This window comes from Pteropus medius, unplaced genomic scaffold (assembly GCF_902729225.1).
Source record: "Pteropus medius unplaced genomic scaffold, Ma_sr-lr_union100, whole genome shotgun sequence".
Classification (NCBI taxonomy): Eukaryota; Metazoa; Chordata; class Mammalia; order Chiroptera; family Pteropodidae; genus Pteropus; species Pteropus medius.
This window is the reverse complement of record NW_024346771.1, coordinates 615,428-641,502: the sequence shown is the minus strand read 5'-3', so window position 1 is coordinate 641,502 and position 26,075 is coordinate 615,428. Positions and strand designations below refer to the sequence as shown.

Genomic DNA, 26,075 nt, shown 5'->3' with positions numbered 1-26,075 from the left:
GACTTTACAAGAACAAAATGCTGACAGAGTGTTCAAGTGAAAGAATGCAGGAGTCTTTGGGACCTGTTGGTTTGTTTTCAAAGATTATAAATACTAACTTGATATCAAGCTAAACGTTCAATTATTTACTAATTTAATATCGTCTTTCCACAAAATTATTGATGAATAGCATTAAAATCCTAAGCACTCATTCATCAAACCTCAAAATTCTAGTTTGCATTGATTATTATCTATAAAAGTACACAGTGAGTATATATAATTGAGGTCAAAAAAAAAAAACAAAAAACAAAGCCATAAAAGATGGCATTTAAGACAAAATGAAATGAGACAAAAAGTCTGCTTCTGCCTTTGATCATTCACTGTAAATGAGTCGGTTCTGAACCTGCTTCGCTTATATTTCAACAATTTAATCTAGATTTTGATCACCAACTATGGGAACAACATGTGAACGCAGTTGGTACTTTCCATCTAAGGCATTTAAATTGCTTGATCAGCATCAGTTTTAGGTCACAGATTGTCACGCATCACTTTGGATTTACAATTGTGATCCATCGGCATAGGTTTACTCATTTATTCATAGAGGACAGAGGGCGCCACATGGGAATTCATTGTTGGAGAAAAGTAGACAAGTAGACTTTGGCCCAAGGTGCAATTAACATGACTGATCCTTCTCCACACATTTACCAATGTTTTGAACTCAATTTCAATCCAAATTCTATTTTGACAGCACTGATAAACTCTCTCGTTTCTTGGTTCTCCAACAGATTGAAGAGGCTTTTGGCATTTTTTATTAAAAAATTATTATTTCCTGGGACTGTGCCTTCAAACAATTTATTGAGTTTCTCAATAATAACATAAACCTAGTTTCCTCTAATATTTTGAGTTTCTACTGTCAACCATTCTCCAAAGCCTTTTGCTTTTTATCACGAAGGACTCCCACAAAACTGTTTCCACCTACTAAGACATTCATCTACCTTACTACCAGAAAGGACAGTTTCTCATGTTTTCTTTGTGGTTGGCTTGGATTTTTTGAAGGTGGCACGTCTATGTGCAGTGAGTTATCACCCACATATTCTTATAGTTTTATAGCTCTCGATTGCTCAATGGAGTAAATCATAAAAATGTAGTTTATTGTAGTCAAAAGTCCCCTTCACAACTAGACTTTATGAACAAACTATCTGTAACTCTACTAGAAAGTATTTCCTGATGAAACAAGTATTTTAAATAAAAGAAAAACTCTCCTAATTACTCTAACTCTTGCCCTTTATGTGCCCAACAGTATTACTAAAAAGTAATCTGCTTTTACAGAAGCCATTTCATGCTTCTCACCAAAAAAGGCAAATAGGAACTTTTGGATTCAGTAGTATTAAAAAGAAATATGATGACCAAAGTTAACAGAGCTTCACATCTCAAGTGATTTATATGTCAGCAAAATTTTCAGCAATCAAATTGTATAACTATTTTATAACCAATAAAGTTGTATGCAGCACAAAAGCCTCTTTCTCTTTCTCCCTGATTTTCATCATCAACCAGAATGAAATGTTGATTCAGATCTTTGTTCAGGGTAAGAGCTGGGTGATGTGATAAGTTCTTGGATGTTGAGATAAATAAATGAGTAGAGGCCAGAAACAGGTGGCCTTTCCGTTCATATCCAAGCACAGGTGCTGAGAATGCACAGAACTAGCTCAGGAGAAGATTAAGCAGAAGCAGGAAATGGAAAGAAGGCTCAGACAGCACAGGATTCCATTTTGAAACTCCCCTAAGAGAGTAATGGGGCGGGGGGGTGGATTTTCTCACAGCCAACTCCACTGGTTACAGTTGGGGCCCACCAGTCTTGCCTCTAAATTACTTGTCTCTGACCTGGGGCCTTCCTTGTTGTATCTATACACACCTCCGACTGCAACAAGTATAAACTGACTTCAGAACTTCCTGATCACGAGGATCCTAGGAGAATGTGATCAGGTCCAGATTCTCCCTGGGTGTTTTAACCACAGGTCAAAGGCCTGAGGTCAGGGTAAGGGTCAAGACCTACAGATATTCCAGGGCTTTCAGTAATGGATCCTGGCACCCCAGGGGACAAAATTCCTTATAAACCTGGCCACCCTAGGGTCCTTAGGTTCATACATTGGGTTTCCCATCTGTCACCCCCAACTCCAGAGGCATCTCCTGGATCACTACCAACTCACCTCCATCACCCAAGTTCCTCCTGAAAGAGGGTGGGAACAGAACAGAAATAGCTTTATGGTGTACCCAGAGAAAGAGCTGCTGTCTCTGCCTCCAAGAATGCTTCAGTAGTAAAAAGGAGGTAAAGACTAAGTGGAATAATTTAAAAAATAAAAAACTAAAAGATTTACCACTACTTTTTTCCCCCTCAGATTAAAATCTTGCTCATAGAATATTGGGAGTTTCACCAATCTGTGACCATTCTCAATGGGTGCAACCTAAGCATCTGTTAGGGTTACTACAGATAAAGTTTTGCATTTTGTTAAGATACTTGACTAAGTTATTTAAGCTCTCAGTGCCTGAAGTCAGGCAAGCTTGAGATCAAAGCTCAGTTCAGCCACTTGTTAACCATGTGACCTCAGAAATGAGATTTTATCTAAGTTTCGGTTTTCTCATCTGTAAAAATGGGAATAATTGTACCGACCTCATAGGACAGTTTATAAATATTAAAAGACATATTGTTTGTAAAGTGTTTAGTCCATGGAAAACTTTCTATAATACAAGTTACTAATATTACTAATATTATTTTGAGAAAGTTACATAATACAGTCATTTTGTACAGGATTGTGGTATATAACTATAGATTTTAATATTCAGCATTTTTTTGTGAGACATTCATTTCAGCTTACTGCCTGATTTTGCATTTGGCTGTCCAATCAATTTTAACTAATGTCATAATAAAAAAAAAGTAATCTCATTATACCTTTCCAACTCTTCCTTTTCCCCCAGGAAGCTGTGTATCTCTCCTCAATTGCTCTCTCCTCTTAATTTTATAAGAACAAGCATCACTGCCATTTGAAGACAGTGGTCAACTTGCCTCTGAGTGTCAATGGAAAAGATGTGCCATCCAACAGCTCCCTCAATGCTGTGTGCAGCTCAATGGGAAGGCTGTTTTGTTTTGCAAAACAGCTATTTGCAACATCTGTTCCAAGTAAACAAATATGCCAAAACATCTCCTGAATTGGAATTTGGGGTTCTGAAGCACTCCCTACTGTCTTGTTTTTTTGGGTAGCCTGATCACAATTCTATCTCTCTCTCAACCTTATTCTTACCTTCCTAGGTCACAAACACCACAGCCATCATTCACCACCTCCTGGTAGTGTAAAATGTCTCTCTCAAATACACTCTCAGTCCAAGGACTTTGGGCCTACTTGTTTATGTCTTTTACCCCTCACAAGCTAAGCTACTGTAACCTTTCCAGACTCCTCTTCAACTCCCTGTATGGAGATTCCCAAAACCTCAGCCTCACCACTTTTCACTCTGTATACTCAACCCTGAATTGCCCAGTCATCTCTTCATCTCTTCCAATGACACAGACATCTACATAGACCACGAAGCTCCCCCCTTTAGATTGGTCTCTGAGGGCTTTAGATCCACAGAACATCTCCAACTGGACTGTCCTGCTGCCAACTCAACTTTATCTTGGAACCAACAACCTTGAAAAGTAAGGTTTAATGAAATGAGCTTCGAGCTAGTAGTTAGGAAACTTGAGTAGAGGCTCAAGCAACACCACTAACTTAGTTAAGCATATCTCAGTTCTTCCTCTAGATAATGTGGGGATGGTCTGGATAAAATGATACCTTACATCTCTAAAATCCTAAATTCCCACCTTACCCATGTCAAAAAATCCTATTTATTTACGCAATAACTATGGAGTGTCTAATACTGCAAAGCTACCATGCCTGACATTGAGAGGGATTAAAGATCATTCCCCAAAGAGCTTATCATTTAGGATGGGAAGTAAAAAAATCATATCAATAACTCTAAGAAACAGAAAGAGATAATGTCATAACTGGAGGTACTTATAAGATAAAAAGAACATTACAAACCCATTACCAACACACCAAGCCTAGAAGTAATTTTCAACATATATTTCCTTCTCTGCATCTAGTCTTTCACCAAATGCTTTTTCCTTTAAACCATTTCTTAAATCTGTGCTCTCCACTCTGCTCTTAGAGTCGCAATGCTTAAATCCTAGCCTTGGGCAACACTCCCCTATTATGATTTTAGCCCTGTCTCCAGCACTCCTCTGAGGCATGGTCTCTCATTAAAATATGAGAATCACCCCAGCAGGCTGGTTTGACTTGACGATTGTCTTGCTATAGCTCTAAGGTGGGCTCCCTCATATTATATAACATCCACATTAAATTCCTTTACAAAACTCTGTGCTTTACTTCCTCTCACAAATAGAAGCTAAGAACATACTATATGCTTTGTGCTAGGTAGAACGTCTAAGTCATAGACTTTAACCTCCAAGAGCTTACACACTGGTCAGGAAGTTGGGACATGTGCTAAAATACAACAATTTGGGATACTAATGATGAGAGGGATACTAGCAGCACAGACAACAGTAATAAATGCTAGAGGATTCATAAGAGGAAGAACTACTTTCTGGCCACAGTAATCAAGGAAAGCTCCTGTAAAGAGGTTACACCTGAGCCACTCCTTGCAGCATGGGCAGGACTTGAACAGGGAGGGAGGCAAGCAGGTATTCTGGCTAGGGGCCCAATGTGACCTAGACAAGGAAGGAGGGCAGTTTCAAGATCAACAAATTGTTAGGTGGTGCTCGAGTGGGAGGATAATTTTTGAAAGAACTTTACAAAGTACTAGCAGGTTTAGTAGCAGGAATAACTAATTATCAGCGTAAGCCAGACTACACAGTATAAAGATATAGAAAAGAAAATAAAAGTTTAATAAGCTAACCAAATTGTGAGGAGAATATCAGTAGGGGGTGGTAAAAAGAACCTGAAAATCAGAAAACTGGGGTCCCCGGCCCTGTTTTGCCAAGGAGGGTCTCCAGTGGCCTCAGCAAGTCATTTAACCTCATTGGTCTCAGTTTTCTCATTTGTAAACTGAAGCAACTGAACTGGCTGACCTGGAAGGTCTCTACCACAGTCTTAAACTGTATATAATTTCTGCCATTAAAACATTCATCATGAGGGGTGGAGGAAAAGGCAGGTATCTGTATTCTCTTTTCATATAGGTTACTCTTTCCTGAACTAAAACTTTTTTCCTCCTAAACTTATTATTTCTATGTAAATGACTCCCAGGCCATAAGTTTAACGCTTTACCTAAAAATTGTTCAGTGTGTATGTGCCTCGAGGGCTACAATTTTGTTTATGCCTCACAGGTTATCCAAGAAATTTGCACAGCACAGCCCCAGCCTCCTAGGTTTGTAACCAATACCCCAGCCTCAGAGTAAGCTATCTCTGTATGAGCCATGAAATGTGACAGGGTAAATAAAGGGAGAAAAGTGAGAACTCTTTCTCATCTAAAAAGACCGCTTCCTTTTAATAGCACCAAATGAGTCCTGAAATAATAGTAATACAGAAAAGGAAGAAGGAATCTTAAATTTTAGAAAGTCTCTACTTAAAAATGCAGCTGAAATGCAGAAAGTTTTTGGCACTGAAATTCGCTGAAAGTTTACTTTTTTAATGCCCCGTTCAGAGGCCAACTGATTCAGGAAAGGCACCAAAACCATAAACCACGGATGCGATTTCACTCCAGCCCTATTGATCCTATGCACCAAAAGACCAAAGGCAAGCTAGAATGTAAGCGAAACAGGCTGGATCAGAAAGCCTCTGCAGCTGCCACCCAAAGTTTAAAAGAGAGGAAAGAAAAAACAAAAGTTAACAGAATGCCTAACTTCATGCAAGGAATCATAATGCAGTTCTCAGGCTTACTGTGAAAGTAGTATACACGATTTGACACCTGTCCGCACTACAGGCTGCAGGGAATAGGCAGGAGCGGGTCCGGAGCTTGGCGGGCGCCGCACTTCACAGCAAGGAGTCGAGAACCGCCCAGCGAGCGAGGAAAAACCGAAGACGCCCCTCCAGCCGCTGAACGCCAGCGACAAAGTGAAGCTTTGTCTTCTGCCTATCAGTCCAGCTCTCCTCTGGGACTCCACTGCCGCGCCCTGGAACCTGCCGCTGCTGTCCTGCTGGCGCCCGCAGGTCCCCTTTGCAGCTACCTCGCGGCGCCCGCCTGCTGCGCTTGCGCCACCACGCATGCCCGGCCGGTACCCCGGCCAGCAGGCTCTTAATCCACTTGCCGGGTTTTGGCCCGGCTCCCAGGAGAAGGACCCGAGTCCGAGAGCCTGAGTTCTGGCAGCGGGTGGAAGAGGAATTGCAGGTGCTGGGAGAGGCGAGGGGGAGAGTCGGATGGGCGCTGCGGTTACGTTATCCCTACAGTCGAGTTACTCAGGATTTAACGCTCCTCCCAGCCTAAAAGATGACCTACCACCTACACCCCTGGAATGATCTTAGCACCGTGGTGCTCAAACTTGAACGTCCATCAGAATCACCTGGAGGGCTTGTTAAAACACAGATTCCGCACCTAGAGTTACAGATTCAGTAGGTCTAGAATGAAGCCGGATAATTTGAATTTCTAACATTTTCTAGGGGGAAACTGTTGCTAACTAGCCCCAGTACCATGCTTTGCGAACCCCCGGTGGAGGAAAAAGAGGAAAGTTTTCTCTCTCGTTCCCCTGTTTGGGATTTCACAAAACTTTTCCTCTTAATTTCACAGCCACATCAGCTTTGAAAACAAGTAACTACAGCTCACATTCAAAGATGGGACATTTCCTCCAGCATGTGAGTCAAGCAAATGGAATGCAGCCCCAAGGGTTCTCACATAGTTTGCATAGCATCGTCTGTGCTTGTGGTCACTTAGGCTCTGTCCTGAACACAGGAGCTGTCCCTATTTTGCTGCCCCTTTAACTCTAAATCCTGTATGCCCACTCGGGTGCTTACCACAGTACTGGGTACAAAATAGGCACCCAAGAAATCTTAAGATGGTATCACTATGACTGGAGAGATAGAGAAGAAAGATATTGAAATTATTTTAGGCACCCAAAGGAACTGATAAGCAATTAATTATGGAAGTCGGTGGGCTAAGGTTAGGGAGGATAAGGATTTCTCTCCGCCTTCCACCTAGGGAAGTTAGTTGGACTTAGTATCCTTATCTAAGCCCAGCTATATAGGAGTTGAGTATGTAAGTTCTCACAAGATATTTCTTACAAAGTGAAACACATTTCTGCCATACAAACCAGCCATTCCATAAAGGGAGTTTTGTACGGGAGTTTTGTACTAAAACGGACAAGTCCAGTGACAGAAAGTAACCTCATAGAGTGATCTGATCACAAATTCCTAACTGGGCAGGTTATGCTGGGTAGTCATGTCACAGGCACACAACTTTTTTAGCAAAAGGTTTATCTTCCCCTTAAGCAAGCCCTGTCTGGTTGTTCTTAAGCATCTAGGTTAACACACTTTTGAAATGTCAGAGAAATTCTCTCTTTTCGAGATTCCTCAGAAGAATGAACATACTCAAGGGAGCACATCTTGTGCTTTCTCCCACCTTCATGTAATGTTCCTTACATTCCTCCTTAACTCCATAAAAGAAACTGTAAAACTGACAATCTCTGAAGCATTTGAGATCTTGCTTCTCAGCAATTGTCCTCAGTTGTCTCAAATGAACTCTTATAAAAATTTTCTACAGGTTTGGACATTTTTACATCAACACACTCCTAGGTATTACCCAAGAGGAATTAAAATATGTTCACTCAAAGACTTGAACACAAATGTTTATAGCAGCTTTTCTTTTTTCACAATAGCCCTGAATTGAAAGGAATCCAATATCCATTAACAGGTTTATGGATAAACAAATTCGAGTTATCAAGAGAATATACTCTACTTCTAATAACCATATATTCCAGTTTTTCCAAAATAGTCCCAATTTTAAATATTTCTTTATTGCATGAATTTATATCCAATCATATGTTCCAACTGTTGGTCGAAAAAAATAAAATCAAATTAAAATAGGGATACTTTTCTGGCTCTTCTACAGCTTACAAAAAATATTAGTAATATAATAATATTAATAAATATTAATAACATTACTAAGAGTTTTTGAGCTTTTACTATATACTAATAACTGTTTTAAGCATTTTAGAATGTTTTCTCATTGAGTATCCATGACAGCCCTATTAAGCTATCCTCATTTTATAGGTTAAAAAAAGGTGAGATAGAAAATATTAATTACTTTTCTCATAATACAACTAAATAAAGACTAAAAACTAAATTGAAAACTGTATTTTGTATGAACACAATCTTTGCTGATTTTGCACTTCCCAAGAAATAACCCTTTTAGATTATTAATTTATTTTCCCAGGCTCATTGATACTGGGAAGGGAACCATAAAGAGCAGAACTCCGGCAGTCACCACCATCATCATCTTCACCATCATCTCTAATGTCTATGCCATATTCCCTGTGTGCCAGCTGCTGTGCCAAGAACTCATGCACCTATATCCTATCTACCACATAAAATCTAATGAAATGATAGAGAAGATACGTTTTAAAAGTGAGAAATATCCTAGGAAAATAAGAAAAACTGCCATCAACAAACCATAAATATTGAGAAAAGATGAAATACAGACAGAACCACATCTTAGAAAAACAAAATGCAAGCAGAGTTAAGCTCAAATCATACAGAGGAGGTGGCTAAGGCAAAGAAAGGAGCATTGGGGGAAGGATGTACAAGTTTACAGTTAACAGATCAAGAAGTGGGGAAGAAGGCACTGAGGCACTGGTCAGAGTAATTGGGGAGAGCAGTTTAGAGTAGCCAGGCTAGTTAATTTTCTCCTCTCCAACTGGTTCTAAATTGTGGCCCAGGTAGCTCCGAGAACACCTTGAGAATGAGCTACCAACACATCCTTGCCTTTCAAGTGCTTTTCCTTACCCCAAATTGGCAAAGGATGGCTACAGTTAATAAAAAGGCAAAGTGAATAGAGATTCTAAAACACAAAATTGAACAGATAACTAAACATTTCTGGGGAAAATCGTCATGAGAGAGGCACCTTTTCTACAACTAATATTAGAGAAGACAGAGCTAGAGAACAATCAGAAGAAGACATTTGAAAAGTATAATAAATACCTTCAGACAAACATGAGAAGATGTCACATGTACAGAAAATTTAACCAGATGTTTGAGAATTTTAAATTTTAAATTTTGACTGAGATAAAAAATTAAATGTATGATCTAGGTTCCAGAATAGAGATTGTGAACAAATAGGGACTGAACAATCAAGCTGAGTAATTATAACAGGCACCAGGGTGGAAAATAGTCTTTAGGGCATAGAAGTGTAATCTGTGGCGGTTTACTACATCCTCTATTCTCCCCTCACACCTTGCCCATCCTTATTTGAAAAAAATAAAATCGTGTGCAACATTAACTGAAACAGATGGAAAATAAGAAAAGAGTTGTAGAGTGTGGCAGAGATTGTTCATTGTCCCCAAATAGCTTTTTTTCTATGATTATATCCCTCGCTTTTGAAAAGTTCACATCATGTCACTTGACTTTTACTAAACACGTACCTACATTAGTACCTGTTTTTGCTAACTAAAAGAAATCTGAAGAGGATTTTTGCTTTTGGGAAAAAAGACAAAATGCGAAAATAGCATTCAGCATTTTTCGTTTGTTTGTTTGTTTGTTTGTTTTGCAGTTAGCCATCACAGAGGCAGCTTGCGCCCTGAGCAGCAGAGAATGACACCGCCAAGCTCCTTTCCCTGGAACCACATTCAGCATCTCAGCATTAAACACCATAGCTTTGAAACTGTCTGTGAGGATCTGTGTTTTATCTCAGTTTATTTTGTGCATTGTTAGCAAGACTGTCCTAAGTTATCAGAAAAGCCTAAGAGAGAACGTAAGTGTGTTACATTTAGCATAAAACTGGATGTAATTCAGCATATTTGGTATGATTTGCTAAATTATGTTTAGGATCTGGGAATGTGCAAAATTTCTTCCATATAAATTAATGGTATTTACTTTTTTGCCTTACGCCATTTCGACTCGTGAGGTTTCATAGGAAGCTTCTACTTTTGGATAGCAAGAGAAACCTGTATTTATGAAAATGATGGTATATCAAAATAATAGGGAAATTAAAAACTAGTCAGTAACAGATACTATGGATTGCCCCAACTCTCTTCTTGGATGCCTTCCTGGAAAGCCAAAAACTACATTTCCTAGATTCATTTATAGCCAGGGTTCCAGATATAATTTAGTTTCCACCAAATCATTTAAGACTTGGTTGAAAATTGAATTGGATGAGAAAAGAGGCAAGATATGATCCTCTTTTGTCTGTTTCCTGATCCTTTCAGAGTTAGCAACTGCCTTGACAGGTGATTTGGGGAGTTCTTGGATGCTCATGATAAAGTGTGTCTCTCAAAGATTCTGTATATTTTTGATATCTCTTAACAAACCCCTTACTCTTAAACTAGCAAAAAGGACTACAACCTCACAAATGCACTATCCACCTGGGAAACAAATTGTCTTACTCAAAAATGATCAGTAAACAAATGAGAAAATGAATACTAGGAAACTGAAGTACAAAATTCTTAGTAAAAAGTAGAGAACACATTTAACCTTGGGGTTAACCTTCCTAAGCAACGCTCAAAACCCAGAAGCTATAATGAAAAAGATGGATAGATTTTATATAATAAAAATTAACATTTCTACAGGACAAGAGCCAAGTGATGGACTAAGAAAAAATATTCTAGAATATAAATCAGAAAAGGGTTAATATCAATAGTATATTAAAATGACCCTATAAATAAATAGACATAATCAAATGAAAACTGATAAAGTATCGAATAGGCAATTTACAAAAAAGAAAACCAAATTATTACTAGACATACGAAAAGATGCTTGAACGTACTGGTGAATAGAGAAATGCACATAAATGTATATGAGCCTTACTACAAACCAATCAAATCGGAACCTCTGAGATTTAAAAGCTTTCCACCCACATACTTCCAATGTGTAGTCAAGGTTAAAAACCATTACTCTAAAACATTAACTCAAAGAGTGGTTCATGGACAAGTCAAATCAGCACCACCTAGGAGCTTGTTAAAAAGGCAAATTATTGGGTTCCCTTTCAGATCCATTAAATAAAAATCTGGGGCTCAGGAATGAGTTTTAATAAGGCCTCCGGGTGATTCTGATGCATGCTCAAGTTTGAGAACTCAGAAACCTCCTTCCTTGACCTTTACATTACAGAGTTACTGGGAGGATAACAGCAGACAAAACAGATATTTTGAGGAAAGCAAAAATAATGATTGCAAATGCAAATAATTATTACCATTTGAATAGATTTTATATAATCATTGGATCCTACTCAGTACCTTAGCAATATAAATGACAATAATTCATTACTGAGATAGAAATCTCCTGGACGCATGGGATTATGTGCTTATTTCTGATTTGTCTCCAAATACAGTGGAGTCTTACTTCTATAACATAGCCTTAGTAGATGTGAAACTGCCACATGACTACGAAGACAAACAGCTTTACTTTTAGTTTCTTAAGTATTATAAGTTCCCCTATGGCAACTAAATGTTTTTTGAAATGATTCTTTGCAGTGTTTCTGCTAAATGAGACATGTGCATTCGTGCAGTTTGGCCAAAGAGGATCATTTATTCTGCTTAATAAATTTCAGAATGTTACTCTGTAGTTATGTTTGTTTATTATGAGGCTTTATCCAGTGAAAACCAACAGAAATGTGCCCCTTTAAACTCATTAATTTGTCTGACAATATTCAATACATAGTCAAGTTATTCAAGCAGGGGAATGGAATAATCATATTTGGGTTTTGAAAAGGTTGCTGTTGCTCTGTCAGCATCGCCTAGGAGCAAACTTTCGAAAATGCAAACTGTTAATTAATAAAATACTTTTTAAAATTATTAAAAATTAAATTATTAAAAACTGTCTAAGTGCAAATTATTGAGTGTGTGTATACCAAAAGAGTTGTATATTGAACTCCATTCAGGTGTGAAAAGGAACTTGTAAAATTGTATTTTTTATCTCATTTTTTAAAAGATTTCTTTTTTAGTGTATACTTTATGATATTGATTATACAGTAAAATCTTGACATAATACCGCAAAAGGAATAAAATAATCCAATACATTATGATGGAACTTGCAGTTAGGCCGCCAAGAATTTGGGCATCTGAGAACCAGGAGATCTTAGTCTCGTTTGAGTTGTGGTGCCCCCTGGTGGTCATTCCAACACTAGTTTAATCATCAACGAGATCAGTTCTATGTATTTGCTGTATGAAACTTCCAGGAGGACATTGATTGGTGGTGCCCTTTTGTCGACTTGATCTGGGACACTGGGCTTAGGAGATACCAAGGTCCCAAGCACACTGGGATCTACCTCTGCCTCTCTGCTTCCTGCCTCACTCTCTGCCCCCCACCATACTTCTACCCCCCCAAAAAAAGATAAAAAGGGAGGTGAGAGGAAAACAGGAACCAATCAACAGGTGTCAAAATTATGTCAAAATTTACATTATATATAATGAGTTTTATGTATATTAGAATAGAGTACTAAATATGTGTGGTAAATATGCACATATAAAGGTGTGTATTTTTTAAATCTCAATATTGAATGATCAAAAAAGTTGGGAGACTCCCAGTGTAGAGAATGAATTGGAGAGAAAACAAGCCTAAAGGAAGAAAGGCAAGATAGAACACCGATGAAGTAATTTGGACAAGAGACAGTGATAGTCTGAAAATAGAATGATGATAATAGGATTTGAAGGGAGGTGGATAGGTTTGATATTCAGGAGGTAGAATTGAGTCCTTACCTTTAGAGATACAAACTGAAGTATTTACAGATAAATTGATATGATGTCTGGGATTTTCTTTAAAATAATCCAATAGGGAGAGGGGAAATGGGAGGGGTGGTTATAGATGAAACAAAGACTGGCCATATGCTGATAACAGTTGAAGTAGAGTGAGGGGCATAAAAGGGATCTTTATTCTATTCTCTCTACTTTTGTATATATTTGAACCTTTCCATAACACAAAGTTAAACAAAAATAAAGTGCCTGGAAATAATTCAAGGGAAAAAATTAGGAAGGAAGGTAGACATATGAAACATAAAGCTCAGAGAGAGATCAGAGCAGAAGCAAAGAATTTGGGAGTGATCAGGTAAAAAGTTAACTGAAACCTTAATAATGAAAAAGTCACCTAGGAATAGAAAAGAGAAAGGAAGTTAATTTAGAATGCTGAAGTATACCAACAATTAATAGGATGGCAAAGGAAGTGTTGCTATTAAGAGAGTGAGTCATGTAGGCCAAAGAAATAAAGTGCTCCAAGGACCCATTAGTCCATATTGTCAAATGCTGCTGAGAGGTCAAGAAAGGAAGGGCTGATCAACATCTTTTTGGATTTAGCCATATGAAAATCATTGGTGACTTTGGTGAGAGGTGTTTAAGAGAGGATGGGCAGGACAGAGTATAGTGTGTGTAGGTTTAGGACTGAGTGGGAGACGAGGAAATAGACTCAGCAGTATGAAAAATTCAAAAAGTTTGGTGAAGGAGAGAAATATATGGGTATTTGGAGGAAGGATTTCTGCTTGGATGACATTGACTACGTATTTATTGATATACTGCTAAAGAAGTTTTATTTCTTTAAATGATCTACTACCTTCCATTTATTCTGTCCTGCATCCTCCTGCCAGATTTGAGTGTAGCTTTGACTGTGTCACTCTTTAAATAAAATCTTCCAGTGCCTCTCCATTGCTTACTGTGGTTTGTGCAAGCTTCTCAGACTACTTTTAAGGTTCCCTAACACCAGCCAAACTAGATCTCATCTCTCCTTCGGTATGTTTTCTGTTCATACTACTGCCTGTAGTTAGTATATATTCCTCTTCTGCAATCTTTGTCTCTTCAGACATTGCTATCTTTTATATCCTGTCTCAGATGTGCTGCCACAATCTCCTTGAGCTCCTTCCTGATCCACCTCCTCTCTATTGGAGTAGATATGATCTCTCCCTCTTGTATTTTTTCAATGCATATTTTTACATCTCTTATGGCATTCATCAGATTTTGCTTTGCTTTTAATTTTCTGGGTTATTATATCCTTTCTACATCCACAGATTCTACCAACTTGAAACTGACTTTATCTTCCTCATCTTTGTGTCACAGAAGTACTTAACATAATATCTTTCACAAAAATAACTTCTGAATTAAATTGGATTCCCAAAGCCGTATTGTTCCTAATGTTTAGGGGTTTATATTGCCTTTTAGAATTACAGTGCTATTCAACTATTGCCTTCCATGTAACATTATAATTTTTATAAAATTCTTCACATGATCCAAAAATAATACCCAATATTTGTTACTTTTTAGTTGAAAAACTTTTTTTCATATGAGTAATCTAAGCTTTAAAAAGCATACTTTTTTAAAAAAATACATTTTGGGTTATCTTAACCACACAGATATAAATAATAATATAACACCCACACAAATATAATAAATGTTTAATTTGTCATGATTAGTTCAGGTCCTATTAGAAGAAAACTCTCACAGATATGCTGATGCCTCACAAGAACTTGTGCAGGTCCTCTAACTCCTAATCCCATGTTCTTTCCACTATATCATTCAACTGTTTAACAAATATTTACTGAACACCAACTATTTTGCAGGCACTATGTTAGGTCCTGAGTATCAAAGCAGTGAATAAATCAGACAAGATCTTGCTCTCAAGGAGCCTGTGCTTTTAAGGAGCCTATGGAGGAGACAGTCAATAAAATAGTATGCAATATATCACTTGGTTCTAAGTGCTATAAAGAAAAATAAAGCAGAATGGAGAGGAAAAGAGAGTGTAAGTGTGCTAGTCTATATGAGGCTCCTTGGTGACATTTCAGCAAATATCTGAAGAGGGGTGATTAGAGACCAATGTTCAAGGTCACTGCTAAGGGTATAGCAAATGCAAAATCCCCGAGGTAGGAGCATATGTGCTTGTCATTCCATCGCTTTGATTTCTTTTAGATACTGAATCAACAACAAATTATCCTCAAGTGCCAAAGAACAAATGTAAGCACACTGCATGGCTTTACCTGATTAAACACAGAATTCTGACATGTTAAGTCTTTTACGATGGCCATCTATCGAATAAGCAAATTGGGTAGAGCTAGAAAATGTCTACAAGCCAGAATCCATTGACTTACTTTAAAAATTAAATCACTGGTAGTAGACACCCGTAACGTAGACAGCCGTGCTAATTCGATGAGACACATAGCAATACAATTCAAGCCCATTTTTAAATAGTAAAGGTTGGGAGAATCCTCAAGGAAAGATAAGTGACTTCGAGATGAAAAAAAAAAAGCTGCTAAAACAGAAAGGACAGGGACGAGCCGACCTTTTGCACCATATTTCTCATAAAGGATGCCAAGAGTGGTAGGAAAATGAGGAAATCCAATGGCCTTACGCTGTGCAAGACCTGGGATCTAGCCTTTACTTGCTGAACTGTTTCAGTTTTCACATTTGCCATACGGGTGAGTCTGGTCTGGTGCCCTCCAAGCCCCTTTCTTCCTTCGACTGGGGGTAGGGGTGGGGGCGAGGTTGCTTTGCTGAGCCTCCCAGGCTGAGAGTAACAGAACGAGGACGCTAAATCCCAAAACTCTCCGTGGACCTCGGCCGCTCGGCATTCCGAGGTCATAGCCCGCCAAAGTTTGACCAAAACGCTCCCGCGCCTGTTTACCCCGCCCCCTCTCGGCCTCCCGACCTCCCACAACCCTGCGCGGAAGAGGAGGAGGGCCTGGCGAAAAGGACTCACGCGGCTTCCGGGGGGAGTTTTGGGCCCTGCGAGGCCCCGTCGGGCGCCGCGCCTACCCGCCCAGAGGCCGCTGTGGAGCCGCCGGGAGCCCGCCGCGGCGACGTGGACGAGCGCCGCGCATCCTCAGCATGGGCGAGAACGGCCTGGAGCTGGCGTCTATGATCCCCGCCCTGCGGGAGCTGGGCAGGTAGGGCCAGGCCCGGCCGACTCGGGTCGCACGTCCTCCTCCGCCCGGCCTGGCTGGCGGCTCACGTGCGCTCCCTCCCCGTGGTCCATGTTCCGCCTCAGATCCCCTCAGCCCCGGCCGCGGCTCTTGAAGAGGTGCTCCGCGGCCGACCAGCGTTTCTCCCTCCTCGGAGAGGCCGCTAAAGGCGTCGCCCACAGACCTGCCTACTAGGAGGGAGGTGTCTGCCGGCTCCAGTTTACCGCAGCGGTGCCGGGGAACTCGCCCCTACGCGGGCGATTTCCCTCTGCAGCGGGAGGGAATGGTCCCTTCTGATTACTTTCTGGTCGTTTTCCTACACTCATTCGCTTCTCGAAAACCTCTTGCCTTAGCTGAGGGACTTGACCCATGGATTTCCTTCAGTTTCTATTTATGATCACTCTACGTTTTGACCTAAACTGCTCATGGAAGAGACAGCACTAGTTCTGATTTTGTGTAAGGAACACGAATTGCTAGAAAAGGCAGTCTCTTTCTTTGAAATGAAACAGTAAGCCGTTCTGAAGATGGGACCCCTTTCGTGTCATCCAGTCCCTAATCTGTTGTTTTAGTAAAAAATCCCAGGGATCAGCCACAACGTCCACAAAATATAAATATGCTCAGAATGTTGCCAAAACTTGAAGATAATTTAATATTGTTTCATTTGCAAAAGCTTGTTTTCTGAAAATCCAAGAATGAAAAATCATATAGACCAGTATCTCACCCGAAGAGAGGAGGGAGAGGTTGATTGATAACTGTCGTCCTCCTTCTACACTCACGTAGCCTTCGTGTAACCAAGTCTAAAGACTTATAAAGCAGGGTTTGGGGGTGTTTGCTTTTTTTTTAATTGTAACCCACTGTGAACAAGAAATATGTGAGCTTGTACTACTACTGTAGTTGAACTATCAGTTGGAATAATTGCTTCCCAGTCTCTTAAACCGTTTGAAAATTTAGCACTCAAAGTCAAAACTGACATTAAGCTCATGGAATATTTAATTTCCTTTCTGCGGTGCTGTTGGGTTCATGTCCACTGGTTGGCCATACAAGGACGTTCTGCCTTCCTCCATAACATAAATAGAATAAATGAAGGAACTATACTTGACTTAACTGAATCATCCTATTTTTTGTGTGTATTTTTTCACTTTGCATGAGCGTTGCAAGCATACTTTGTATTAACATTTTATAAAGTAACATCTACCTTTCTAAAAGAAGATGAATTAAAGTGTTCATTTTAGGAAGTTGATGTACATATTTCATCTTTCAGGCTCAGTATGTTTTCCCCACTTTGCTTTAATGTAGAATTAGTTTACTAATACTTATTAATACTTCTTCCCTCTTCTCTCTTCCTCTGAGACTTGTTAATAAAAATAATAGTATCATAGATTTATTTATAATCTCATTAACAGAGCTTATGTTACCTTTCATTTCATTATTTTGTAGCCATTCTAAGAGAGTGAATAGAATAACTGACCCACAGAGAATTGTCCAATAATAGTTTTTAATTGTCCTGACTTTTTCATTGTAACTGCTTCATTCAAGCTTATTCAACCTCACAGTATCTCCATGATATAGAATATGGCAAATGTTATCACTTTTAAGAAAATGAGTCACAGAAGTTGAAAAACCAAAGGCAAAGAAATAGCACTTATCAGAGCTGTTTCAGGTTGGAGCCATCAAGGCCTTTCCTCCCAAGTTTGTTTTTCTTTGTTTATGGCAATTAGATTTCTGAAAAAAGTGAGATTCACAGTTCTAATGTGTGGGCTTCTCTTCCTCTGTCTTTCAGAGATAAAATTTTTTTCCACTGTTTTTTGCTGTTAGCACTCTCTTCTTTGAATAATCTTTCTGGGTGATCTCATCTGCTTTCCTGCCTTCACCTGCCATCTGCTATTTGATGACTCCGTATTTGTTTCATTAAACCATATCTATCTCCATTAGAACTATATATACAACTCTATACTGGCAGTTTTACCCAGGTGTCCTATATGCAGTTAAGACTTAACATATCCAATACAGATTCTTTGCATATCTCAAGTTCCTCCAAGCTTTTTTCTTTTCTTTTTTTAAATTCTCTAATTCAGTGAGGTAGGGATATTTCATAAATGATACCATGTTCACTCATTTTTCAAACTAGAAATCTAGAATCATTCTCGACTCCCTAAGCACTTTTGGGGTACATCCTTGGTTCTCTTTTCATCTTCACTCTTCCTAAGTTACTTTATTTAGACCCATGGCTTTATAAAGCGTCTATATGCTAATAACTCCCAAACTTATATCTCTAGCCCAGAAATGTAAATTAGGTTGCTTACTCAACATCTATACTCAGAAATGAAAACAACCAAAGCAGACCTCTTGATTTACTCTCCTTTTAACCTGTTCCTTCCCCAGGTTATCGTAAGTATACCAACCAAAAGCCTGGGGGTTATCCTTGATTCTTTCTTTTATCCCTTAATAACCCACCAGCAAATCTTGTCAATACTTATTTTAAATTACACTACCTACCATCTCCTTTGCTACCACCATAATTTCTTATCTGGACTATCACAGCTATTACAGGACTATTACAGCTTCTCTATTTCCTTTTTAACTCATGGATTTCTGACTCAGCAACCAAAGCGATTTTTTTTATAACTGTAAATCGTATTGTAGATTATATAACATTACTTCCCTACTCAAAACCTTCCTTTGGCCTTCCAGCCCGCTTAGAATAAAATTCAGACTCTTTACCAAGGCCTCTAAATTCCTATGTAATCTGGCCTCTGCCTGCCTCTGACCTCATGGCCTTGTATCCCTCCCTTGCTTGCTGTACTCCAATAATATAGGCTCTTTTTTTAATGTACACCAAGGTCATTCCTGTCTTCAGTCCTTTGTACTTGCTGTTTCTTCTGTATGAACACTGGTTGGTTTCATTCACATGTCATTTTGGAGGGCCCTTCTCTGAACTTTCTGTTTAAAATTACTTTTAATCATAAGATATTTTCAGATAGTGACAGTTCTTATAAAATATTTAATTAGACAGTGGGAAGGAGATAAGTGTCTGGGGAGCAATACCATTAGCCACTAGAGATTTGGAGGGTAAGAAGCCAGTTGTGAAGCTGGGAGGAGAAATACCTGAGATGGGATAGGAAGTACAAAGGCCCCTTTGTGGAAATGAGTCTACTTTTTAAAGAATAGGAAGAAGGCTGGAACATAGGGAGCAAAAGGGGGACTGGTGTTAGTTAAGGATGGAGGAGTAGGCAGGGGCCAGATCTTTTAGAATCTTATAGGCCAGAGGAAGGAGATGTATTTTATTTTAAGTGCAATGAGAAGCCACGGGAATGTTTTAAACAGGGAAATAGCACAATTAAATTCATGTTTTAAAAACAAGTTTAATCTTCATTCCTGTTATCAGAACCCTTCAGTATCTCATTGCCTTCAGCACAGAATCCAAACTCCTTAATTCATTTTTGACCTTATCTTTCTGCTTCAGCTTCATCTACAACTACTGTGTCCCTCTTCTTTAGCCATATAGAGTCTCTTAGAATTTCTAGAGCAGCCTGTGTTCTTGTTCCTGAGCCTTTGTTTTCCCCACTTTGAATTCCCTCCTTTTTTCCCTTATTTTATCTGCCTAGCCCCTTAGGACTCAGCTTTTTGTATCACCTGCTCCAGAGAGCCTTGACTGATAGGCCCTGCTCAGGGTTGAGTGTTCCTCTTGTGTTCTATCTTGGCTCTATTAATACTTAACCATGCCGTGTTAAGATTTTTTGTCCTTTAATTTACAAATTCTTTTATGGCAGATGCATGGTATCTTGGTTATCCTGGTATTTGATGCTTGTCCCAGAGGAGGTGCTCAAGTATTTGCGAAATGTATTGAAGCTTCTGTGATACTTAAATTTCCAAATATATTAGAGTATACTTTTGAAAAAGTATGTCCTTTTAGCTCAGTTCCAAAACTCAGAAGTCGCAAAATAGAAATGCTCATTCTCCCATGAACTTCTTTATTTTGATAGTAAGTACATCTAATGAATGATAATTCACCTTTTTTAAAAACTAATTTTTAAAAATTACACAACACATGAATGCATTATTTTTATACAAAATTAAACTTTGTAGGAAACTCTAACTACCACCCATAATCCTCATTCCTCCTGCACGTACCTCCTCATTCACATTCTTTACACTTGGATTATGACAAAATCTGACTTTTTCTAAAACAATTCATGTTACCTTGTAATTTTAGACTTAAAATTTTTTTGTTGTATTTAAAGCTATGATGTCCTATAGCAACTCGCCAAATGTGGCCATTGAGCACGTCACATGTGGCTAGTCTAAATTGAGATGTGCTTTAAGTGTAAGATACACTCCTGGTTTCAAAGACTTAGTACCTCCATCCCCCAAAAAAGAATATAAAAATCTCGTTAATAATTTTCATATTAATTACATGTTCAAATAATATTTTGGATGTATTGTTACCATTAAAATTACCTGTTTTTTATAGTCTTTTTTGGGGGGGGAGGATATTTTTATTATTTATTTAATCTATTGGGGGCGATATTGGTTAATAAGATTACATAAGTTTCAAGTGTATAACATTATAATACGTCATCTGTACACTGTATTCTGTACTCATCATCCAAAATTTAGTCTTCCGTCACCACATATTTGACCCCTTTACCCTTTTCAATCTACCCCCACTCCCCTTCCCATTTAGTAACCACCATAGTGTCTGTTGATGAGTTTTTGTTTGATTGTTTTGTTCATTCATTTGTTGCTTTCTGTTTTATATTCCACATATGAGTGAAATCATATTCTTGTCATTTTTCCATCTGACTTATATTGCACAGCATTATAATCTCAAGATCCATTCATGTTATAGCAAATGGCAGTATTTCATTTTTTTCATATGGCTGATTAGTATTACATTGTATATATATGTACCACATCTTCTTTATCCATTCATCCATTGAAGGACATTTGGGTTGTTTCTATGTCTTGACTACTGTAAATAGTGCTGCAGTGAACGTGGGGTACATATGTCTTTACGTATAAATGTTTTCAGATTTTGGGGGAAGATACCTAGAAGAGGAGCCTCATACTGTTTTCCATAGTGGCTGTACCAATTTAAATTCCCACCAGCAGTGTGTGAGGGTTCCTTTTTCTCCATAACCTCTCCAAGACTTGTTATTACTTGTCTTGTTGATAATAGCCATTCTCACAGGTATGATGTGGCACCTCATTGTGGTTTTGATTTTCATTTCCCTTATAGCTAATGAAGTTGAACATCTTTTCATTTATCTGTTGGCCATTTGTGTATTTTCTTGGGAAAAGTGTCTGTTCAGGTCCTCTGTCCATTTTTTAATTGGATTGTTTGTATTTTTGTTGAGTTGTATAAGTTGTTTATATATTTTGGAGGTATTGTTTACAGATTCTGTCTGTTGTCTTTTTGTTTTGTTGATGGTTTCTTTTGTTGTGCAGCTTTTTAGTTTGATACAGTCCCATTCATTTATTTTTGCTTTTATTTTCCTTCCTTTGGTGTCAAATTCATGAAATCTCTGGGACCAAGGTCGATAAGTTTATCTATGTTTTCTTCTATGTATTTAATTGTTTCAAGTCTTATATTTAGGTCTTTGATTCATTTTGAGTTAATTTTAATGTATGGTATCAAGTAGTAGTCTAGTTTCATTCTTTTGCATGTGGCTTTCCAATTTTCCCAGAACCATTTATTGAAGAGATTTTCTTTTCTCCATTGTATGTTTTGGCTCCCTAGTTGTTCATACACGTGTAGATTTGTTTCTGAACTCTCAATTCTGTTCCATTTTGTGTTTGTTTTTCTGCCAATGCCATGTTGTTTTGATTATTGTCACATTGTAGTATAATTTGAAGTTGTTACTGGAGTGCTCAACAGGACAGAAATCTAAAGAGGGACCCAACCCAGGAACTCTGGCACCAGGTTCTTGTTTTGTGCCAGAAAGAATTCAAGGACATGACAAACAGCAAGCAGGAAAGCACAGGTTTTATTAAAGCAAAAGTAAACATTTAACAGTGCAGGCAGCTGGAGAATCTGCCTCAAGCTGTCCGAATTACAGGCTTTTGTTTTGTGGGGGATTGAGGATGTCCCAAGACTATCTGGCCTGCTTTATCTTGCTACCTGGAGGGGAGGAGACAGCCCAAGGCCATCTATCTGGTCTCCTGGCCTTGGCTTGTTTCTAGTGCTGGAGTCTCAGGCTTGAAATCAAACAGGGAGATGGCTTAGTAAGGGACAGGGGAGAAATTCCAGAGCCGCATCTTGGGGAGCTGAGTAAGGGACTGAGGAAGAATTCCAGAGCCCCATGGAGTGAGGAGTGTCTTCCCCAGGCTAACTATCCTGCCTCAAAGTCAAGGGAGTGTGATATCTCTGGCCTTGTTCTTTTCCCTCAGGATTGCTTTGGCAATTCGGGGTCTTTTGTGCTTCCATACAAATCTGATGATTTTTTGTTTTATTTCTTTAAAAAAATGCCATTGAGATTTTGATGGGGTTGCATTAAATCTATATTGCTTTGGGTAATATGGCCATTTTAACTATGGCTTCTTGTAATCCATGAACACAGAATACCCTTTCATTTCTTTGTGCCTTCTTCAGTTTATTTTAATAATGTCTTATAATTTTCAGTGTATTGGTCCTTTACATGCTTTAAGTTTATTCCTAGGTATTTTATTCTTTTTGTTGCAATTGCAAAAAATTGTTGTTTTCATTTCTTTTTCTGAAATTTCATTGCTCTATATAGGAGTGCAATGGATTTGTGTGCATTGGTTTTGTATCCTGCAACTTTACTGTATTTGTTTATTGTTTCTAATAGTATTTTTGGTGGAGTCTTTAGGGTTTATATAAGGAATTATGTCATCTGCAAAAAGTGACAGTTTAACTTCTTCATTCCCAATTTAGATGCCATTTTTTTCTTTCTCTTGCCTGGTTGCCCTAGCTAGAAAGTCCAGTACTATGTTGAATAACAGTGGTGAGAATGGGCATCCTTGGTTGTTCCTCATCTTAGAGGAAAAGCTTTCAGTTTTTCATCATTCAGTATGATATTAGCTGAAGGTTTGTCATGTATGACCTTTATTATATTGGGATACTTTCCTTCTGTATCAATTCTATTGAGCATTTCAGTCATAAATGGATGTTCTATGTTGTCACATGCTTTTTCTGCATCTATTGATGTGATCACATGATTTTTGTTCTTTATTTTGTTAATGTGGTATATCGCATTGATCAATTTACATATGTTGAATCATCCTTGTGTCCCTGGAATGAACTCTACTAGATTGTGATGGATTATCTTTTTAATGTGTTGTTGTATTCCATGTGCTAGTATTTTGTTTACGATTTTTGCATCTATATTCATCAAAGCTATTGGTCTGTAATTTTCTTTATTTGTGTTGTCTTTGCCAAGTTTTGGTAACAGGGTAACATTGACCTCATAAAATGAATTAGGAAGTATTGCCTCTTCTTCAGATTTTTTGGAAGAATTTGAGAAGGACAGGTATTAAATCTTCTTTGAATGTTTGGTAGAAATCACTAGTGAAGCCACCTTGTCCTGGATTTTTACTTTTTGGGAGGTTTTTGATGACGTTGTTGATTGGTCTATTTAGATTTTCCAGTTCTTCATGATTCAGTCTTGGAAGGTTACATATTTCTAAGAACTTGTCCATTTCTTCTAGATTTTTGAATTTGGTGGCCGATAGCCTTTCATAGTATTCTTGTATAGTCCTTTGTATCTTTGTGGTATCTGTTGTAACTTCTCTTTCATTTCTGATTTTGTTTGAGTCTTTTCTCTTTTTTCCTTAGGACTCTAGCCAAAGGTTCGCCAGTTTTATTCATCTTTAAAAAAACCCCAGCTTTTTATTGCATTAATTTATTTCTATTGTCTTTTTGTTCTCTATTTTGTTTAATTCTGCTCAATTTTTTATTATATCCTTCCTTTTATTGGGCTTTGTTTGCTCTTATTTTTCTAATTCTTTAAGGTGAAAGATTATTTATTTGAAAATTTTTTTTGTTTCTTGAGGTAGGCCTGTAATAATACAAACTTCCCTCTAATTACTGGTTTTGCTGTATCCCCCAAGTTTTGGTATCGTGCATTATCATTCTTATTTGTTTTTATGTGACTTTCGATTTTTTATTTCTTCTTTGATCCAGCCATTGTTTAGTAGCTTTTTTTTAAATCTCTACATATTTGTGGTTTTTCTCACTTTCTTTTTGTAATTGATTTCCAATGGTAAAGCACTGTGGTTAGAGAATATGTTTGGTATGGTTTTGATGCTGGAGAGCTGGACTGGGATAGAAGTCCAAGAGATGACTTGACCCGAAGCTCCAGTGACCAGGTTCTTATGCCAGGAGAAAGAATTCAAGGGCAAGACGATCAACAAGCAGCATAACACAATTTATTAAAGTGAAAGTACACATTTAAGAGAAAGTGTAGGCAAACTCAAAGAGTAAGTTGCACTGCTGATGTCTGGATTATGGGCTTTTGTTTTCCTTGAAGGCAGGGCTCAGAGACATAGTACTGATGTAGCTTTGTTGTCTCCTCCCAGTAGGCAGGGAGCTAAATTTCCTCACATTTCTTTCTTATTTGGTGTCTCTGGAACCATCATATTGTCAGGTGCACGTTGGGAGCTGACAATATTATTTTTAATGCAGATAACATTATAATGATATTATAATTAGCCAAGGGTCAAGTGTCAACTAAGATGGCCTCTCAGCTGGAAATGACCAGTTTTGGCTTATCTCCCCTTGCTGGTTGAATAAAGGACAAAGGAAAAATTACAGAGCCTTATCCTGGAGGGGAGGGGAGGTCCCAAGGCTCTCTAGCTTGCCTCGGTTTCAATCTTCTTAAATTTGTTAAGGCTAGTTTTGCGTCCGAGTATGTGGTCTGTTTTTAAGAATGTTCGTTGTGTGCTCAAGAGGAATGTATATTCTAGTGTTCTGGGATGAAAACCTCTGTAAATACCGATTTTGTCCATTTGGTCTAATGTCTCATTTTAGGACTGATATTCCTTTTTTGATTTTCTATTTGGATGATCTATCTATAGCTGTCAATAGGAAATTTAGGTTCCCTAATATAATTGTGTTTTTGTCAGTTTCTCTAGTTCTGTTAGTAGTTGCTTTATATATTTTGGCGCTCTCACGTTGGGTGCCTATATATTGATAAGTGTTAGGTCTTCTTTATGTATTGTCTCCTTTGTCATTATAAAATGTTCATTTTTGTCTCTTACCTTTTTTGTCTTGAAATTTATTTTGTCAGATGTAAGTACAGCTGTTCCCACTTTTCTCTGGATGCCATTTGCTTGGTGTATCATTTTCACCCCTTCACTGTGAGTCTCTGTTTGTCCTTGTGATTGTGATATGTCTCCTGAAGGCAGCATATAGTTAGATTTTGTTTTTTGATCCAGCGCACTACTCTGTGCCTTTTTATTGGTGAGTTTTCAGCCCTTTTACATTTAGGGTGATTATTGATCTATGAGGATTTTCTGTAGCCATTTTATCTTTTGTGTTCTAGTAGCTCTGTGTCTCCGTTGTTTCTTTTCCCTTGTGTTGTCTGCTGTTTTAGTTTGGTGATATTCTATGACTTTTTCCCTCTGTTTTCTTTTTATTTACGTTATGTGTTCCAGATTTTTTTTGTCGTTACCATTAGGTTTATGTAAAAGAAAGTTTCATATATATGGTAGTCCTTTTTGTTCTCATTGTACCTTTTCTCTGTCTGTGCAAGTTCAGTCCTTTAACCTCACTCCTTTTATGTTTTTGTTGTCACAGATTACCCCTTTTTATGCTGTGAGTTCATTTCCGCATTACAGTAGCTCTTGTGTTTTTTTAAGAAAAAATTTTTTTTTTACCTACGTTACCTTTTGCGTTCTATTTAGGTGTTTGATATCTTGTTCTGACCAAGAATTGAAATTTCCCCCTTCTTTCTGTTAGTCATCTTGCTCATAGTTTTGTATCCTTTTGTTTTTTTGTTTAGGTAGAAGAACACCATTCAGTATTTCCTGTAATGCAATTCTTGCAGTGGTAAATTCCTTCAGCTTCTGTATGT

General features: G+C 38.1%; 2 protein-coding genes across 9 annotated transcripts in view; one reads left to right on the top strand and one right to left on the bottom strand.

Moving 5' to 3' along the window:
- PLS1 (plastin 1) overlaps positions 1-15,914 on the bottom strand; it is a 104,523-nt gene extending 88,609 nt beyond the window's left edge. The window contains exon 1 of one of the 3 annotated variants that reach the window (XM_039876480.1): positions 15,896-15,914. The gene's annotated coding sequence lies outside the window, so the exon portion shown is untranslated. Of the gene's footprint in view, positions 1-5,906; positions 6,046-15,422; positions 15,442-15,895 lie in introns of those variants that run through there. The other 2 variants (XM_039876479.1, XM_039876476.1) reach the window with 2 other exon arrangements.
- ATR (ATR checkpoint kinase) overlaps positions 15,445-26,075 on the top strand; it is a 136,248-nt gene continuing 125,617 nt past the window's right edge. For 3 of the 6 annotated variants that reach the window (XR_005655772.1, XM_039876468.1, XM_039876470.1), the window contains exon 1: positions 15,892-16,026. Coding sequence is in view for 3 of the 6 variants with exons in the window: in XM_039876468.1 (XP_039732402.1) it covers positions 15,968-16,026 (59 nt within the window). In the remaining 3 variants the exon portion in view is untranslated. Of the gene's footprint in view, positions 15,559-15,877; positions 16,027-26,075 lie in introns of those variants that run through there. The other 3 variants (XM_039876471.1, XM_039876469.1, XM_039876472.1) reach the window with 3 other exon arrangements.